This window comes from Schistocerca gregaria, chromosome 9, assembly GCF_023897955.1.
Source record: "Schistocerca gregaria isolate iqSchGreg1 chromosome 9, iqSchGreg1.2, whole genome shotgun sequence".
Lineage (NCBI taxonomy): Eukaryota > Metazoa > Arthropoda > Insecta > Orthoptera > Acrididae > Schistocerca > Schistocerca gregaria.
The window spans coordinates 174954584-174975164 of NC_064928.1; the positions used below are offsets into that span (position 1 = coordinate 174954584).

Below are 20581 nucleotides of genomic sequence, written 5' to 3' on the forward strand. Positions count from 1 at the left end.
CCAGCCGTACTGGTTTTCTCAAATCACTGCTGATGAAGACTGGCACAGTTCAACAAATAGGCCACAACCATCACCTTTCCTTTTGTTGCCCAATATTAAGACGTGTGAAATTAAGTACATTTTTATGCCCTTTGTATATTATTGTTGTGTTAATTGTTCGTATCGTACAGAAATTTCAGAGTTGCATGATTGATTAATTGGACGTATTAAAATTAGTTCTGGGTAAATTATAGATTATCCTAAGCTTTTGTTTTTTGCCACTAGTATAGAGGAGCATCTGAATAAAAATAGAGTAAAAAGAATGGCAATCAGAGTTCATCCTTGATAATTGTATGGGATAGATTTGTAATGTGTGAGGGGTTTAACACATGCCCCAATCACTTGCAGTTTCAATGCTAATGTCACCACTATTTTTAAGCCTTTATGTTGCTGTCAGATCACAAAATTATGAAGAAAGTTTTTCTTGGTTCCAGATTGTCTGCTTACATTGATCAGACCCGAAACCTGTTACGTTGCTCTGATCTGAAGAAGGCGAATGCTGCACTAACACACGGCTCAGAGGAAATCCTCGAAAGATTATCGAGCTTACCCACTACGCAGCACGATCCCTACACCTTCGCTGTGGATCTTTTGGTACATACGGTGAGTTACTCAGCTTCAGTTACTCGGTTTGAGTTACTCAGCTTCAGTTACTCGGTTGTACAACCATACCTGCTTATGTACTCTGGAAGCCACCATAGTGTGCACAGTGCAAATGGGTTATCTTACGTAGCAGTATCATTTTCAATTACCTGTTCCATTTCCACGTGTTGGGCATGAAGAATGACTGCCAGTAAGTCATGACACTAAAGGTTTATGTTTGCTATTGAAATGGTGGAAGGAGTGGACACACACACACACACACACACACACACACACACACACACACACACACACACACACACACACACACAGCGAGAGAGAGAGAGAGAGAGAGAGAGCGAGAGAGAGAGAGAGAGAGAGAGAGAGAGAGTGTACATATCAGTTCTTGGCTGCTTCTTTTACAGCTTATATATGTATGAGGCATGTTCAGCAAGTAAGTGCACTGTGACCCTAACAGTCTGTTTCTTTTAGCGCTCACAACACTGTGTGGTAGAAAGGGATACCCTGACCAGAAAGAGCATTGCAGGGACACAGTAGTTTGTAAACTCATGTTGTAGTGACCAGTTGTATGAAAGATGTCAGTAAGAAATCCTTGCAGGTGTGAGTCATGTGCTTCCTACTTGTGGAAGGGATAACACAACCAGATTTTTTTCACGAATCAAAACATTTTATGGCAAAGGTGTTATGAACAGGAAAGCTGCTTTTAAGTGGTGGAGGCAGTTTAGTGGAGGCTGACAAATGTTATGATGAACGAGGAGTGGATGACCTTCCATTTTTACTGATGAGTTGGTCCAAAAATTCTAGGAAACTGTTTAAAGAGTGCCATTGACAGTGGATGAAAATTCTGTGATGTTACCACAACTCTCCAGAACTCTTACAAGACTCGCAGAAAAGCTGGGCTAGTGGAAACCATGTACAAGATGGGTCCCAAAAAATCTTACTGAGCAGCACGAGAAAAATTGGGTCAGTAAAAGCCACGAGTTTCTTGAGCTACTTGAATTGGAAAGAGAGGATTTTTTTTTAGATCTATTGTGACTGGAGATGAAATGTGGGTGGTTCATTACACACCTGAGACAAAAAGACAGTCTCCAGTGTGGTGTCACACCAATGTCCCATCTGCCAAAAAATTCAAAACCATAATTTTAGGCAAAAAATCATGGCCTCGGTGTTTTGGAACTGAAAAGGCATCAATTTGGCCAAATTTCTGCCTCAGGGAGATGGTCAATGCAAAACAATAATGTGAGACCCTAAAGAAACTCAGAAGTGGCATTCAAAACAAAAGGAGGGGAATGCTGATGAGAGGCGTGTCCTCAGTGCACGACATTGCCTTTCCTTGCACAGCCTTAGCCATCATGGCGCTCTCGGACTCATTTGGTTAGGATGTTTTGAATCACTTCTTGACTTTACACCTTTAGATTATCATCCTTTCATTTCCCTGATGGCAGATATGAGTGGAATTAACTTTTCCACAAACAATTTCTTTTTAATGGAAAAAGTGTACTTAAAAAAAAAAACTACTACACCTACTCCCTGTGTGTGTGTGTGTGTGTGTGTGTGTGTGTGTGTGTGTGTGTGTTCACATTTTCTTTCTACTGTGTAGTTCCATAGAGTATGAGGTTCTTGCAAATTATCACTTTTTGCAATATGTTAAGGAGCCCTTTATTTAAGTAACTCTTCAAGACCTTACCTCAGTAATACTTATTTTGCACACTCCAAATAGTTCATGAGATAAAGCAGCCACAATAAGTAAAAGTTCTTTTGCTAATTGCCAACATAAACAAAACACTTGAAACTTGTAGAAAATTGATAGTAATTAAGTAAAGTCAAACTGCTGAGAAATAACTAGAGACAGTACCTTATGGTCTGTGGCCATTGGCTTCTACAGACTAGTTAGTGACAACACACACTGCTTCTCCCTCAGTGCAACAGAAATTTAAGTCCAGTTATGTCGCAAATGTTAGTAATTAACCATTTCCAAAGTTTAAAGATTTGTACATCAACTGTAACTAGAGTTATTTGTCACTCTGCATGTGTGTAAAATATTAAGAAAAGAGTTGTTTGCACTGTTGCTACTTGTTTAACTGTTTAATGTGTCACAACATTTTGGAATCTGAATGGGAGTATTCAGAGTGTTGTGGCAGTACACAGAACTTGTGACAAAAAACTGCCTGCCACTCACAACAGTGGAAGAAAATCTAAATTTGGTTGTAGAGACCATGTAGTAGAGAATTACCAACAAGCAGTTAAGCATCTGTCCGAACCTTAACAAAAGAGGGCATGTAGGATGTACAGAATATAAACTATTATTCACTGGTAACAAGTGATATGATCAGATGTGTGTACTTAAACACTGTTCCCAACCACAAAATGTGTCTTATGTATGGAGATAACCAGAGGAAGTTTACAATCCAAATTGATCTCTTCCAACTGTGAAATCGTAGTGGTTTTAGTTGATAATAATGTGGTTTTCAGTCAGTCGTAAGGCTAAGTGATGTGTGAAACCCTTTTAAGTGACAGTGTTCATTCATTGGTGGTGTCGGAACACATTTTCTGTGTGCCTTGTATATTTGCACTGTGTGTGCCATGTGAAAGTAAGCTCATTCCCTGAAATACAGAAGCAATATACAAAACTGGAGGGATGTGACTATAATTTTGTACTTCAAACGTCAGTTACCTCTAAAATGTTCCTTGGTAAATTTACTAAGAGGAAACAAGAAGCTGTATAGAGTTAGCATAATGATCGTGACAATGAAAATGGAGGAACTCCACCTTAAAAACTGAAATAGCAAAACGTAGTCGTGCCTGTGTAACAGATGTGAATGGTGTGCTAAGGTGTGAGATGATATTTGCACAACATATACTTTAGATGTAGACTTTGTGCATTTTCAGTGAGATATAACTAGCATTTGGTATTTTTTAAATGATGAAAATGAAGTGAAACATTCTGTTTTCTTTCTCCCCCAGCCGAAGATGACCGTACTGACAGTAACAGGTGTCTTCCGGGACATTGCTAAGCAGAAAAGTTCTCATAGACATTTCTCACGCACTTTTGTCCTCCAGAGACGAGAAAATGATGAATATCAAATTACTAATGATATCCTGTATATCTCAAATGCAGCTACACGTGAGGCAGAAGTAAGTAAATCACACAAAATCATTTTTTTAAAGTGTAATATATGTATCCTTATAGAAGTGTTGTCACTTTTATTATTCCAATCATAGGACACACATGTATGAAGAGAGATAGTGTGAAATCTGGAGTTTGTAAGTGAGGTGGATATCTTAAGACTGTGGAAAGTTTGAAAAATAAATGTGTAAATCACTTAGCAAACAATTTGCAACCCACTCACCTCTTCTTAACACTGCAATGTCACAAAAATGTGTCCAGGCTCACACTTTTTAGGCCTGTGTGTGTGATCCCACTATGAGCCTAACAGCACCATAGTCTTTGAGGAACTGTAAATCGACAGATCCAGATCAGCTTCCTGTCCTACTATTACTATAATAAATTTTGGTTTTACATAAACCTCTCTCTTTATGTGCAGTATGTGGTTAATAATACTACTGCACTTAGAGAACTACCAAAATCCAGCAGCTGTAATTGAAACACTCAACTCTAACAGGGTCCCTTCAACATACCCAACAATATAAAAAAAAGAAAAAGCATTCATAAAGCTCTGAGTATCTCACAATCTCCCTTCAACATCCCAGCAATATAAAAAAAGAAAAAGTATTCGAACAGCTCTAAGGAAAGAATGTTTGAAAGCTAAACGAAAATTGGATGTTGTAGTTTTCAGAAATTCCCACTTTAGAAAACCAGATAAAGAATGCAGCACTTCCTCCAGCTAATTATTAGCTCCTTTGTCGTACATGAAACGGCAACCACATAATAACACCAACTGCTGTCATGCTAAAGTGTTGAAGGCTGTCTAATCGGACTCATAGCCATCAGTAGTACTCTAGGTCAGTGTTCCATCAGACCTGCTATCCTGCCTCCTATTTCATGATTCCTGGGCAACTCTCCAAATTTGGTAGACTTTCAGTACTGTGGTTGCAGAACTATTGGCTTGTTTCTTCCTCAAATTCATTCTACTGGTCCAGCCCCTCTAAGGCTCATAAATTACTCTCTAGTTTCTGGCTCTGCTGATGTGTCAGCCAGAATAATAAAATGTTGTGCTATCTAGAGTTACCTTTGCAATCTGTCGGTGAGTTAAGGAGTCTGTCCTGAAAACTGTAAAATTCAGTCACTACGCCAATATACCATATGTATTACAGACCGATTTCACTCCTTCCCTTGTTCTCAAAAAGCTTTGAGAAGATAGCTCACAGTAGAATAGTGAACCATATTTCTGAATATAATCTATTAATGACAACTCAGTTTGGCTTCTATTAATATTTCTGTATTGTGCGCTCACACAAGGATAACTGAACAACAAAAATACCCTGTTGGCATTTTCTGTGAGGTTACTGAGCTCTATGACAGGGTGGATTAGGTTGTTGTTGTTGTTGTTGTTGTTGTTGTTGTTGTTGTCTTCAGTCCTGAGACTGGTTTGATGCAGCTCTCCATACTACTCTATCCTGTGCAAGCTTCTTCATCTCCCAGTACCTACTGCAACCTACATCCTTCTGAATCTGCTTAGTGTATTCATCTCTTGGTCTCCCTCTACGATTTTTACCCTCCATGCTGCCCTCCAATGCTAAATTTGTGTTCCCTTGATGCCTCAAAACATGTCCTACCAACCAATCCCTTCTTCTAGTCAAGTTGTGCCACAAACTTCTCTTCTCCCCAATCTTATTCAATACCTCCTCATTAGTTACGTGATCTACCCATCTAATCTTCAACATTCTTCTGTAGCACCACATTTCGAAAGCTTCTATTCTCTTCTTGTCCAAACTAGTTATCGTCCATGTTTCACTTCCATACATGGCTACACTCCAAACAAATACTTTCAGTAACGACTTCCTGATACATAAATCTATATTCGATGTTAACAAATTTCTCTTCTTCAGAAACACTTTCCTTGCCATTGCCAGTCTACATTTTATATCCTCTCTACTTCGACCATCATCAGTTATTTTACTTCCTAAATAGCGGAACTCCTTTACTACTTTATGTGTCTCATTTCCTAATCTAATTCCCTCAGCATCACCTGATTTAATTTGACTACATTCCATTATCCTCGTTTTGCTTTTGTTGATGTTCATCTTGTATCCTCCTTTCAAGACACTGTCCATTCCGTTCAACTGCTCTTCCAAGTCCTTTGCCGTCTCTGACAGAATTACAATGTCATCGGCGAACCTCAAAGTTTTTACTTCTTCTCCATGAATTTTAATACCTACTCCAAATTTTTCTTTTGTTTCCTTTACTGCTTGCTCAATATACAGATTGAATAACACCGGGGAGAGGCTACAACCCTGTCTCACTCCTTTCCCAACCACTGCTTCCCTTTCATGCCCCTCGACTCTGATAACTGCCATCTGGTTTCTGTACAAATTGTAAATAGCCTTTCACTCCCTGTACTTTACCCCTGCCACCTTCAGAATTTGAAAGAGAGTATTCCAGTCAACATTGTCAAAAGCTTTCTCTAAGTCTACAATTATAAATTATAAAATTCTTTAAGGGAAACTAAAATTATATGGGATTAAAGATCTTCCCCTCACCTGAATTTAGTGATATTGTAATGACAGGAAACAAATAGGTGCATCTGCAGCTGATACGAGGGAATAAAAGTAAATTGAGATGTTCTTGGCCTGCCCCTTTTCTTTGTCTACGTAAATGTTTTACTAGGTACATGGAATGACTCTTCCAATACTGTAATGTTTGCTGTAGACATCTGAGATAATAGTGGAGTGAGCTTTTAACTGGTTCTTGGCCAACACCTTAACCCTTAATGTTGCGAAAACTCATATTAATCCATTCCTGGCAAATAAAAATCACTTTGAGGTACCAGAAATAGATATCAGTGGCACAAATATTCCAGATGAGCTTCATGTGTGAAGTTCCTCGATATGTCGGTGCATAATGAATTGGTACAAGCAGGCAGATAAGTTAATCAAAAAGCTTAGTTCTGCCTGTTTTGCGTTCATAAACTGGAACTGTCATAGTGTTTTGACCTGCAGGCAATATTCCTAGCATACGTGACACATTTGCACTCATTTCTCCCCTGCGGCATAACCTTCTGAGACATTGCAAAGTGCAAGAAATGTGCAGTAAGAATATTGTGTAAAGTTGATCGTTCCCTAATGGTTAATAAAAAGACCAAATTTAGGATGAATGCTGCTTCATTAGCCACTCTTCCTACAATATATCTGAATACTTGGACTCACATTTCCGAAAGCAAAATTTTTGGTTTACTCACATTTTTGAAATGATCTCTTAGTTTCATCATACGATTATTTAATGGGTGTAATTTTTTTTAGTTTAGCTAAGCATTTCAACACCACAAATATATGTGTCCTTCCCCCCTGGTCCGTAGAAATGTTAATGTACTATGTTCTGTATGTATTACTGTCTCATATCCCTCTAGTAGTTATTTAAATTTCTTGAATATGCACGCTACTGACAATGTTTCCTTTTCCATAACACTGTGACTTTGTTCTTGTTGTGTGGCATTCTACTGGCAAAAAAAAAAAAAGTAAAATAAAATAAAATAAAAATAAATAATCTATTGGTTTTTGCCCCAATGTGTGATCAGTTACATATTTGGAATATGTGAGAGCCCAACTCCTCATCTGCTTCATTTATTTTTGAAAATTCTTCGTGACAGTGTATATCCCATCTCCACATTGTGTTCTGTTTTAATAACCGTATCAAACTTGGCACTGAATTGGTGATGAATTTTTGTAGAATCATAACATATACCTAAAAAGATGTGAATTGTTTTTTATTAGTAGGTTCTGGGCACTTCATTTTAACATCTAATCTGTGTAGATCTGCCTCAATACCAATAGTATTGACACCAATAATTTCACCTCTTTTCTACTAAATTGCGATTTTGACAATTTAATGGTAGCACCTAGGAACCTAATCTCTCAAAAAAATTCATCCAGTGTTAGCAAGTGTTCTTCCCATGTTGTGGATCTTATAACTATGTCATCAACATTTAGCAACACTTTACTTCTTAACTCGTTTCCCAATTCTTTATCCAAAGCTCTTATAAAAGTGAGACTAGGCAAAATGGTAGCACTTCAAATTGGTACGATCTTCCTTCATACAGAAATGCCTTATGCTTTTGCAAATCTTCGTGGAGGGCAATCTGTCAATACCCTAATATCAGATCCACTGTGCTGATGTATTTTACTCCTTCAAACTTTGCAAGCAGTTTCTCTGTTATGGAGAGTCTATCTCTCTGGCTCTGTTTTTCTGTCTACAGTTCATCCCTCCAACACTATACATACATACATTACCATCTGGTTTTTCAACAGTGACTAATTGATCATTATAACAGCTAGACATTTCTGTAATGTTCTTTCAGTTTCTTTTTGTACTAACAACTTTGTCAACACTGGTATGGTTTAGAGTCTGACATAAAATGGATTGTGTTTTTTAATCTTCAATCTATGAACAAAGTCTTTAATAACATCTGCGCATGTTAAAATGCATAATAAAGAAATCATATCTTCCTTTTCCTCAATGCTTAGATTCTTTGATTTGTTGGTGTTATCAATCATGTCTGCCTCATTCAAGTGTACCACATCTGAGCCATAACTGGTGTCTGTAATTTTGTTTTAATGTAGTTTCTGTCAATAAAGCGAGTTTTAATCTGCGTGTGTTTCTCTTTGTGAAATGAATGACAGGCAAGTCATCCCCTGTTAGAAATTTTAACAATAAGTTGATGTCATACAAAACGTCTGTGCCTAAAATCATAGCTATATTTAAACCTTTTAGTGCAAACATTACTTGTTGAAATGTGCATGTGTTTAATGCAAATTCGATAAACAATTGTGCATTCACCAGTTTGCTTGTCATATCTGTTATTCCAGTTATCTGTAGTCCTGTGACTGTTAGCTGAAGGAATGCATTTAACAAATTATTTTGCTTTAAGAAATAGTGATTACTACTGATATGTCACTACCAGAGCCTAAAATGACTTCCACAATTGTGTTATCTACAGTGCATATGAATTTTGATTTCATACATTCTTTTGTTCGTGTATTTCCTTCGCCTAGTAAGACATCTTTTACACTCTGCCCATAATTGTACCTAATTAAGCTAGGACAAATTTGTTGTGGCTCATTTTCTAGTGCACAAGCCTCTCCTCAGAAGCGTATTAGTTTTCCCTCTCTCTCATACTTGTATTGTCAAATGTGTTATTGTGATAATTTCTGCTGTTCCTGTTTCTGTATCTATTCCTTGAATGGTTACAGTCACATCCGTTGTGTTCCCTGTTTCCTCCATTCGTAGCACTCTCCCTGCCCTGTTTCCTCCATTCGTAGCACTCTCCCTGGTGGGGCGAGATCCTGTGTTAACATTACTTTGTTCGTTATTTTGATATTGCTGCCTGGGTGCCATCTTTCTGATTGCCTTTTCACTGTGTCCACTTGTTCTAGATATTCCAATAAGTTGTTCTCTTTTCTCCAGTCCTTTGCTAGCAATTTGTCCCGATTCTTGCTTTGTTAAGGTGCCAGTCCACAAAATATCTGTACCCGTTCCATGAACAACTGTTGTATCGTATCAGTGGTAGAAGCTCTACTCTCAATTTCTTTTGTGCCCCGTCACTCCAGTACTTAGACTTAAATGCTGTTTCGAAATCATTGTAAGTTGTGAATTATTCTGCCCCACTGTTCAGTATCACCCATCAAATGATTTATTAAAAATCATACTTTATTAAAATCTGACCAGGAATCAGCAACATGCTTGTAAATGACTTTAGAATTGAAACAGGGTGAATATCACACAAAGGTGAAAACTTGGTGAATTTATGATTTAATCCTTTGCTTAGTGTTGCGGTAAAGTCATCACAGGTATTAGTTATGTCCTGTTTTTTAATAAGTCTGCTACCTCTAGTCTTAGTTCTTTCTTCGTCTCCTCAAGAATCGAAGAGTTACGTTGTGTCACTGCATTTGTGTTTGAACTTAAAAATATAACAACTGCTTTTTCATACATACATATATACATTTTTGGTGTAAACTTCTGGTTGTTGATGTACGTTGACAAGGTGGCTGGTGCAGAAGACTTTTTCTGCCATTGACTACTCTGAGCACATCTTCAGCTCTCTTGGAACGGCATGGAGACCAGGCGGAATACCTTACACAAATAATAAAATGCACACTAATTAAAACTTCGTATTCTAAACAATTATTCTGGATAACAAAAATGCATATAATTTACTAGTGAAGCTTGTTCATTTATATTCAAAATTAGTACAAGATTTCACTTCCACTTAATGAAATTATTCATTTCCAAACTGTGCGTACAAAATATCTGGAAAATCTTACACCCTCACAAATCCTGAAGATAGACATTGGTGACTGTCGATTTGCTTCCGATGAAGAGGTGCGCATTTGGGTACAACAATGATTCTGTAGGCTTCCACAAACATTTCAAACATTTTTACCCAATGGCATTCACCATTTCATCTTGCAGTAGGATAAAAGTATTAACAGTTATAGTAATTACTTTTCAAACAATTAACAGTGTAATTACTTGTTTAGGTCTTGTTTTCATTTGACTGCCCCTTACACATATATAAAGAAGAGGTAATTAGCAGTTTGAGTAGATTAGCACAAGTTGTTATTACATTTCATAGAAGTGACCAGCAGTAGCTGTTCCTACCTGTTCATGTATATCTTGACTTGTTCCATAACACTGAATGTCCTCCTTCATGATGGGATTAACAGAACACACTGTGTGATGAACAAAATGAATTACTGTTATTTCCTAAAAGAATTGTTGACTTATTTCCTGTTGGATCATAGGGCAGCAGTAAAGACCTTCCATCTGGTTGTGTTGGCAACCAAACATTTCACTTCACTCCATGTTTTACCAGCTTTCAGGGCTTCTTCTTCCACCATTCTTTTCCATGTCTTTTCGGGCAGCCACGTCTATGTGTTCCTTGTGGGTTCCAATCCAGTGCTGCCGTTTCAACAGCTTGTTATTTGCATATCGCGTGACCAATCCCCCTCCATTTACTCTCCTTTATTTGTTCACGGAGTGGTTTATTTGTTCATGGATTGGTCGCTGGTTTGTCATCTCCAACAATTCGTCATTTGATATAACATCTGGCCACCTCATATTTATAATTTGCCGAAGACACCGGTTTATGAAGACTTGCAGCTGCTTTACAATCATGTTTGTTACCTTCCATGTTTTGCAACTATACAGGAGGACTGACTTTGTGTTGCTATTGAACAAGCACAGCTTGGTTAATCTCGAAATGTTCTTGTGATGCCAGACAGGGTACAGTTGTACAGAGGCTCCATTTGCCTTCCTTATCCGACTCTTTACATCCTCCTTGCCTCCTACATCTTTACAGATGGAACTTCATAGATATACAAAGGAGTCTACCTGTTCCAATTCCTTTCCATACACTGTTTGCTTCTCTTGTTTTTTATTTTGCATTCTCATTTCCTTAGTTTTCTGGACATTTATTTTAAGTCTTGCAATTTCTGCTTCCTCTTCCATCATTCCTGGTTTTCTTCCATGTCACACAATCTTTGCGAGAGCAGACATATCATCAGCAAAGTCAAGGTCTTGCATTCCCCACCGAATACCCCTTCCCCTACAATCAACAACTCTTTTTCTTACGCTGTCCAGTACCAGCAAGAACAAGGTAGGTGACAGAATACATCCCTGCCTCACCCCAGCATTTGTTTGGATAGAGTCAGTAAGCTTCCCATTGTGTGGCACCCTACATTCATATCCATCATAAGTGGCTGTAATATTACTTACTATCATATTCTTCCAGGGTATGCCACATAGCTCTCATATTAAGTGTGTCAAATGCCTTTTCAAAATCAGTAAATGTAAGGTAGTGTGTGTTCTGCCATTCTGCACTCCGCTCAAGTATTATACGCAGTGTGTTGACGAGATCGACACAGTTTCTGTGCTCTCTAAACCCAGCTAGCTCGATTCTCAGTCATGCCTCGACTGAGTCCTTCATATGATTTAGCATCAATCTACAGAGTACTTTACTTGGTACAGATAGGAGAGCGATGCCTCGCCAGTTATTGCAGTTGGTTCTATCCCCTTTCTTTGGCATCTTAATAATCACACCTTCTTTCCAATCCTTTGGCATTTTCTCTTCTGACCATATCTTCTCAAACAATGGATGCAGTAGATTTACGGTGGTGTCAATGTCTGCTTTTAGCACCTCAGGTGCAATATTGCCCATTCCTGGAGCCTTCCCGTTCTTTATCTGTTTGAAAGCTATTTTAATTTCAGTCTTAGTTGGTGTGTTTACATTGATTCTGTGAGTGGCATCTGGAAAATTCCATTGCCTCTCCCCCTCTACAGGTTGTCTCTGTTTAAGACTTCAGAATAATGTTCTCTCCATCTTCTAAGTTGGTCTTCTTCTGTCGACTCTCCTTGCTTTTCACAGGTCTGTTCTTGTTGAAACTTTTTTTGGAAAACATTCTAGGGATGCGGTACAGCTCGTTTGCGTCAGCCCTTGCTGTGTCTATCTCTGCTCTCAGAGCTTGCTCATCCATCCACTTTCTCTTATCATTCCTCACACTCCTCTTTATTTTATAGTAAGTAGCTGCATACTCAGCTTGCATTCGAGTTTTCTGCTGTCTTGTTTTAGTCATATTTAATTTTGCCTTAATCTCCTTCCTACAGCTGGTCAAATTCTGTGTACACTCAGACATCCAATCTTTCTTCTAATGGTTTTTAAAGCCAATGACCTGTTTGCACACATTGCAATAGATGTCCTTAATCTGAGTTCATGTATCATCAACACTGTTTTCATGATTTTCCTATGCTTCTCGGAGTGCCTCGTAGCGGTTCCTTAGTTCAATACAGAAAGCTTGTTTTGATGTTATTCTACATTTTCCCACATCATATTTTTTGTTCCGTTGTTCGAACTTTCTATTTGTAGCCAAGATTTTTAGTCTAAAATTTGCAGCAATAAGGTTATTCCACACGTTCATCAGCAACCTTCTAAATTTTTTGCTTAGCGGTATGTGATCATTTTGGTTTTCCGTTCTGTGATCAGGGGATACCCATGTAACCTTATGGCAATTATTGTGTGGGAATAATCTACCTCCAATCACCAGTTCGTGACTGGCACAGAAATTTGAAAACATATCCCTATTTTCATTCATCTCTCAGATACCATGGACTCCTTTTACATGCTCTAGCCCTTCATTGTTCTTTCCAACTTTTGCATTTAGGTCTCCCATAATAATCAGTATGTCTCTCTTACTGTTACTTACAATGGTGTCACTTAAGGAGAGGTAAAGATTTTTTTTCTGCTCAGTATCTGAGGTTTCTGTAGGAGCATAGCATTGGATGTCTGTGACATTTTGAATGTTTGTCTTAAAACGTGCTGTCAATGGTCTTTCTGAAACCGGTTTCCATTCCATAAGGCTCTTTTTTGCTCCATTGGTTCCATTTCTGTGCTCTGCATCCTTTCCGGCAGGTCCAGAGTATAAAAAGGTGTATCCATCTTGTGTTTGGATTTCTCCAAAATCTAGGCATCTCACCTCACTAAGTCCGAGACTGTCCAGTCTGTAAGTTTTCATCTACTTTGTAACCTGTTTCAGTCTGCTGGCTTCTCTCAGTATTCTAATATTGCAGAAACCTATTTTCGTTTTCTTTTTTGTGGCAAAGGTCATCATATTTGAGTCCGTCCGACTGTTCTTTTCTGCTGTTTCTTTAATCATTTGTTTTTGGGAATGCCGGCGATTGGCCCACAGCTCCCTAGTCTGGTGGTGGGGCTGCCACCTAAGAGCCTCCAGTCTTGCCCGATTTTCTATTAAGGGTTTACTCCCCTAGGTCAGCTGGCTTCCCTACACCTGAGAATCCCCCCTTCCCTTTATTATGTTTTGAGATGGCAGGAAAAGGACAGGCTTGGGATAGGTGAAAAGGACCTATGGGCTGTTGTGGGACACACTTCGTCTGGCTCCTTCCCCTCTGCCAATCCAGCGTGGCTGACCCTTCTGGTAGCTAAGCTACCGTTGGTATAGCTCTCAGGATCCAGAGCACGCAAACCTCCTCGCCCGCACGGACAGTGCTGCTGTAAGGCAGTGTCCCATGAGGAGGCCTAAAAGAGTGACTGGTATCCAAATGTTACAAAATTAATGATTGGAAAAGCTTCCCCAACATTGCAGGAAAGTACCTTGATACTGGTACAGTGAAAGCATCCAGAGTGACAGTGGAATATCCTTCAAAAATCCTAGTTGCATTTGCTTCCATCCTAACAACTATTGTGGTCTTCCACCTTTTACTTCACATATATAAAATTACTTACCAGAACAAAATCGACACTGAAATAATTGCTCTGACTGCCATCTCTGGAGGCTTTAAAATGATATCTTATAAATGGAAGAGTGGTAATGTCTCATTTGGTCCAGAAAGATTGTGATAAAAAATGACAAAAAAGAGAATCCACTTGAAGCAGAATGTCAACGAAAGGATTATTAAGAGGAGTCAAAATTGGCTCACCTTCCACTTTGTTGCATAATATTTGTTATATTCTTTGGTTTACTGAACCCATTGCAGTCAAATGCTGGCACCAGTCCATTTAAGAGGTTTGCATACCAGTATTAACTGTGGACTCACTGGAAGTTACCTAAAGAGGAGGGGGAGGGGTGGACTGAAAAATTATTATTTTGACACACACAGTTTAAATAACGCAGCAATGCCCTATTTTATCATCTGCATCTTCCCACACTAACATTCTTCGAAGTAATTCAAATCTGAGTTGTTTAGCTGGATCATCAATCAGCATAGTTGGGAACCTTCTGTTTCTAACAGTATCTGTTCCCATCATCAGAGTCATTAGGGCATAAAGCTATGAACAACAGCTTTTGGTATTTGAGAGTGATTTTTGGATGTAAAAACTGGTGGGTTGTTATGTCAGCAGTTTCATAATGGTCCTTGCCCTCTTCACATTATTCTTAGGTGTCTGGCAATGTTTCATTTCGTCCAGAAAGAGGATATACAAGAAGATATACAGAAGGAGGAAAAGATTATATACAGAAGAAGGATATACAAGACCTAGTGCCAAATGCCAGAATGTAGGTGCAGCTTTACGATTAATCACTTCACTTTGTTGAGATGTGTGTCAGTCATCAGGACAAGTGCACTACCCATTGTGATAGGAGTGCTATAGCCCCCTACACTAAGGATGAGTTTCTGAGTGATTTAGTGGTACTGCTGAATGTGGTTATTGGAAGTTACGTTAATAGTTCAGGGTGCACAAGAAATATTTTTTGGGAACTTCATATCAGTATTTCATATTTTTTTCCAATATTTCCAAGAAATAAATTTGAATGAGCTAAACATTTTGCATTTATCACACTGTTAACTCATTCCTAATTTGGAATGAGTGTTGTTTATTTACCTCTGTTAATCCATTCCACTCTGTTGAAGATTCTCTTTCATGGTGAGATATTTGTAATGTGATGTATGACTAAATAAATGGCTAATTATGTTATCACAGTATATGTACTTTGTTTACAGGAGGCATTCAAGTATGTAAGACCACCTAAAAAAATAAAGAAAAAGCGACCAATGCCTAATTTGTCAGAGTGTGAGAAGGAGTCCATGACCGGAATGGTTCAGCAACTGACTAGTATGTCAGCTCTATGGTCACGAAAGTATGTACCATTAATTTTGTTGATTTACTTCATATTATGTATAACTCATTGACAGTGGAGGAAATACCACAAGTACAGTATTTGCTGCCTCCGTTGACGAAGTTGTTGATAGGCACTTCTATAGTGGTGGCGGCAGTGTTTTGGATAAGGCCTGTTCAAATTGATGTATGGAAGGAAACAGATGGTATTTAACCAGAAAGGGGAAAGTTCTCCAACACTGGTACTTGCAGCAATGTCCTGATTTCAATCTCAACCCCTCCCCCTCGTGGGTTTGTGCATGGCACACACGGGCCCCTGTTATTGCAGCCAATTCTTCTTTTCCTGGCTGCATTTTCTTCACCTTGCACTCCCTCCCTATCCTTGCTCCTTCCCCACTGCCCCCCCCCCCCCCTCCTTGCCCCTCCCAGTGTTCCGATTTATATCCACTTGGTTTCCTGTATTGCTTGCTATTTTCTTCCCTGTGTCTGCTCTTTCATCCTTTTTGGCATTTAGATCCCCTCTTGAGGTTTGACCTCCACTTCAGAATTTCCTGTTTTTAATGTGAGCCATTTGGGGAAGAACTCCCTTCCTAACATCGACAGTGTGGATTCCTCTCCCTCCTTCCTTCCCCTCTCCCTTCCCTGCTGTAGCCCCCTTCCACCCTGCCAGGCCACCAGCATGTGTAACTAATCCGTGTGGTGGGTCTGTTATGTACCCATATGGCTGAGCCCCATGACAACACAGGAATCACACTACTGATACCTGAGCTTTTGCCTCCCCATGTATGCCAAGGAGTGGTGGCTTGTCTTCTTGGAACATCAGAACTCACGGCAATGGCCCCCGTGCCAGGTGGCCCTCGCAGTGGCTGGGTGGCACCCGTGGGGAAGAATCATTGATTGCTGTTTCTATGAGCCAACAACCTTCCCTTACATAGCTACACCATGGGAGGAGGGCCAGGCTTGCTGTCTTCAGATGAAACACTTTCCCCATTACCTCGTCTGTACCAGGACAGATGGGGATACATTCACTGCCACAAAGCCATTGTTTTGTGGAAAATATCAAGGACAAGTTTGGTGTAGTCCCTTAGCAAGATGTGGTAGGTCTCCCTGTTGATCAAAGCTTCTTCAGCCAGCCAATCCACAGCTCTTTGTGTCTGTGATCGTCTTGGCAGTGTCCCAGTGTCTGTTAATCCTCACCAATCTCTGAATATGATCCAGGGAGTGATTTTTCATAGCGATCTCATCCTGCAAACTGAGGAGGAATTCTGGGCTAATGTGGAGCGGCGTGACATTCATTATATTAGGATCGCAAAGACAACTGCATCGATGCTAGTGCCTTCATTCTGGCTGTCAAGGGAAATACCCTCCCAGAGAAGGTCAAGGTTATTTGCTAAGAGGCGTGAGCTGTACGTCCCTCCATCTATGCAGTGCTTTCGGTGCTTACGTTTTGGGCATATGTCTTCCTGCTGTACAACGGACCCTGTGTGTGGTGTACAGTGGACCCTCTGTGTGGTGACTGTGGACACCAACTCCATGAGGGAAGCCCTTGTGTTCTGCCACTCCCCTCCCTCTCTGAATAGCCCAGCTTATACTAGAAAAAAGAAGATCCAAGAATAAAAGTCCCTGGATTACCTGTCTTATGCTGAGGCTCACCAAAAGTATGATAGTCTCCATCTAGTGTCACTACCTTCAACTTTTGCCTCTGTTACTTCATTTCCTCCTCCTACCTCTTCCTTATCCCAGTCCTGTCCCCCAGTTCCCCCGACCTCCCACCTGGGAGCTGCCCCCTCCGCCTGAGGAAGTATTCCCTCCCAGGCTGGAAGACTCCTACCACTACTCGGCCATGAGATACTTCATCTGTGCGCCTCAAGGTCGCCTGCTCTTTTTCAGTTCCAGATCTTGCAGATGCCTGTACTCCTATGCCCTGCCCTCCTCTACCTCTGAAAGAGGAGGAGAAGAAAAAGAAACATAAATCTTTATTGTTTTATGTATCCTATATTTAATTTTCTGTCACACAAAACAGCAAGTTATGAACTAATAGACAATAAAGAGTGCAAATTTCCTGAAGAGTTCTTGTTCCCCTGGTTACAAATAATCCCATCCAGTATTAACTGCGAAGATTTTCCTCTGTCGTAAATATAGTTTGATGGCATTCGTTACAAAATATAAAAGTTTGAATTCCACAGAGCGAAGTACAGTGATATGTGATAGAAGAATGCTGTTTGAAGAGGCATGAGAGTGCACTTTTTTACAGTTAAGACCAAATAACATGTCTTACATTTCCTCGAACATATGTTTCATGTATCAGACTGTTCAGAAAGATATACGCTACAAAATGAACATGTTTTGAAAAAATTTTGGCATCTCAAATGCTTTGGGAGGGTTCGTAAATGTCGTAGATCCGGGGCAGATGCGCAGAGCTGTAGTGAGGAGATGGGTAGTCTCCAAGTGACCCTTATTTACATTTAGTGATTCTTCTTCATTTACTGCTTTCACGTCAAGTGAAAACAAAATGGATCTCTGTAGCTGGGAGCTATCAGTTCGATTAAAATACATTCGCATAATTATGGAGGGCTAAAATGTTATTAGTTTCAGGCCTTATTTTATTCTCACCTTTCTGATAGTCAAGCATTAGTCACCTTGCAGAACAATGAAGCTATTTTTGTTGGTTTGCTAAAGAAATTTGGCTTTTATTAATCTTTTCCTCTGAAGCAGTTAATTTATTTGAAACAAATTGTTTAATTCCATGCTGTTGACTAGTTTCAGCTGTTTAGTGCATTTTAAATGCACGTTTGGCATTATGCCACAATAAAGAACTAAACATGAGATGATACATTACTGGTACTCCAAGAAAATTCACATTATGAAAACCACACTGAAAGCTTAATATCAGTTCGAGGCCTACTTCATTGGGAATCTGGACACACAAAGATGCACTATAAGCCAAATTATGCATTTTAGTATGGTTCACAAAATTCCGATGCTCTTGGAGTATCCTCTGATGTCTTATTTCTTTTATGACATAATGTCAGATCTGTTAATGTTTTACACATACAAACATACGGGCTCCCAATGTCGTCATAGCTGCGCAAGTGCAATGATGCCTGTCATCTGCTATTCTCTGACAACTGCGGAAATTAACCTATTTCTAGCAGGTCGTGGGAAAATATTGCGAATTGTGGTTTGAAAAGCATTAAAGCCTAGTTTACACGACGACATTGGGTTCCGCCACTCATTGTGTTGAATGAGTTGCATGAAAATGGTTTCATATATGTGTTAAATGAGTTGCGTGAAAATGGTTTCATATATGACTGTAGACATGGTGACACCAATATACACGTCAGTTTCATCATTTTGTGGGTTCCTGAGTCGTGTCTCAAATGAAAGTTTTGGCAGCTGCACGCCACACGAGTTGTGATGGAATTAAAGCCATTCCTATTCTTGTTCATGGAACTGTCAAAAAGGCGGTGTAGCACTTCAAGCTGCAATAGGTGTTGCTTGTGCTGCATTAGTAGTTTGGTTCACTGGGAGCTGCTGTACTGTGTTTAGCAGAGAGGATATTTGCTGGCTGCAAAACTGAAACATCTGCCTTAGCTGCGTTGCATCTACTGCTGGCAGACTCCTGAGCAGGGTTAAAATAGCTGGGGTGGACATGTTGGAAGAGACAAGTGCAATAAACAGACAAGGCAAGCAAGAAAAATAAGTACAAAAGCTAAGAAAATTTTGGCGTCGGCCACATGAAAACACTGATTAGCAAAAATATAACAGACTGTTAAAGCAAGTAAACAGCCCTGTAAATAAAAGTCGAGACAATTAAGGTGCCAGCAAAACACAAAAGCAAAATTCCTTAGCCGTGAGATGTGGCCCTTTTCTTTTTTTTTTTTAAATCGCCATCCTCAATTTTTTTGTATCTTGCAAACTTGTCCAATATAGGGTGCCTAGGAAGCTGTTTTCTCTTATTGCTAGACAGCAGTTCAAGCATATCATATTAATGGAGTTTATTACAGTAAGTTAAATTGACAATACTTAACTCTGCATTTTCACAAATGGGTGTCGCAAGCAAATGGTGGCATGCAAACAATCAACGTCCTTCGGTATATAAAATTTCATTGCAAGCAAAACAGTACTGTTCATAAATCACTGCAGAAGCGTTTGTATCATGGCTCATCATCCACTGCCCTCTCTGCTCTTTGAAAACTTAGTATTTGGAGTCTGCCATCCGATTGACCTTTTCCCGCCGTCACCACCTTATTGCCGCCTTTTTTTGACCCAACAAAAGCCTGTGATACTGTTTGACGATGTCACATTCTCACTACTTTGCATGATTTTTATACAGAACTTTTTGTCACTCCACATCATCAGCGTTTCAGTTGATCTTCACACAGTTCTCCCATTTCAGAGATAATGGGCTCCCACAGGGATCTGTACTGAGTGTCCCACTCTTTGTAGTGGCCATTAATGGTTTTGCAGCAGCAGTTGGGTCCTCAGTATCACCCTTCTCATATGCTGATGACTTTTTATTTCCTTTTGCTCATCTACTGTTGGTATGGCTCAATGTCAACTACAGGGAGCCATACAAAAAGCGCAGTCGTGAGCCCTTACCCCCAGCTTTCAGTTTTCAGCCCCCAAGACTTGCATCGTGCACTTCTGTCACCATCGCACTGTCGACCCACATCCAGAAATTTACCTCAGTATGCAACTACTTAACACTGTGGGGACATATCACTATTTGGGATTGGTTTTTGACACACACTTAACTTGTCATCCCCATCTTCGTCAGCTTAAGCAAAAGAGCTGGCGACATCTTAACACTCTTCAAAGCTTAAATCGCACCGACTGAGGTGCAGATGGCCCTGCACTGTTACAGCTGTACAAAGCCTGTGTAGAGTCCCACTTTGGCTTTGGGTGTTTGGTGTAGCATTGCCCTCAGCAGTGCATATGCTGTACCCTATACACCACTGTGGAGTTCGACTTGTGACAGCTTTCTGAACGAGCCCAGTAAACAGCATACTTGTGGAAGCTGGGGTTCCTCTATTGTGGATGAGGCAACAATGACTCCTTGCACGTTATACCACACACATTCACAGCCTATCTCAACATCCAATTTACTGTCTCCTTTTCACTGACACGACGATTCATCTCGCACACTGGTGGCCCTGATCGGGGATTGGAACTACAGTGTGCATCCAGTCCCTTCT

The 20581-nt window shown here is 39.8% G+C and overlaps 1 protein-coding gene across 1 annotated transcript in view; it reads left to right on the forward strand.

The window, feature by feature from the left end:
• The window catches only part of LOC126291566 (nuclear RNA export factor 1-like), a 145283-nt gene that overhangs the window by 116559 nt on the left and 8143 nt on the right, over positions 1–20581 (forward strand). The window contains exons 12-14 of the mRNA XM_049985089.1: positions 474–642; positions 3607–3777; positions 15269–15405. Coding sequence (XP_049841046.1) covers positions 474–642; positions 3607–3777; positions 15269–15405 — 477 coding nt within the window. The remainder of the gene's footprint in view (positions 1–473; positions 643–3606; positions 3778–15268; positions 15406–20581) is intronic.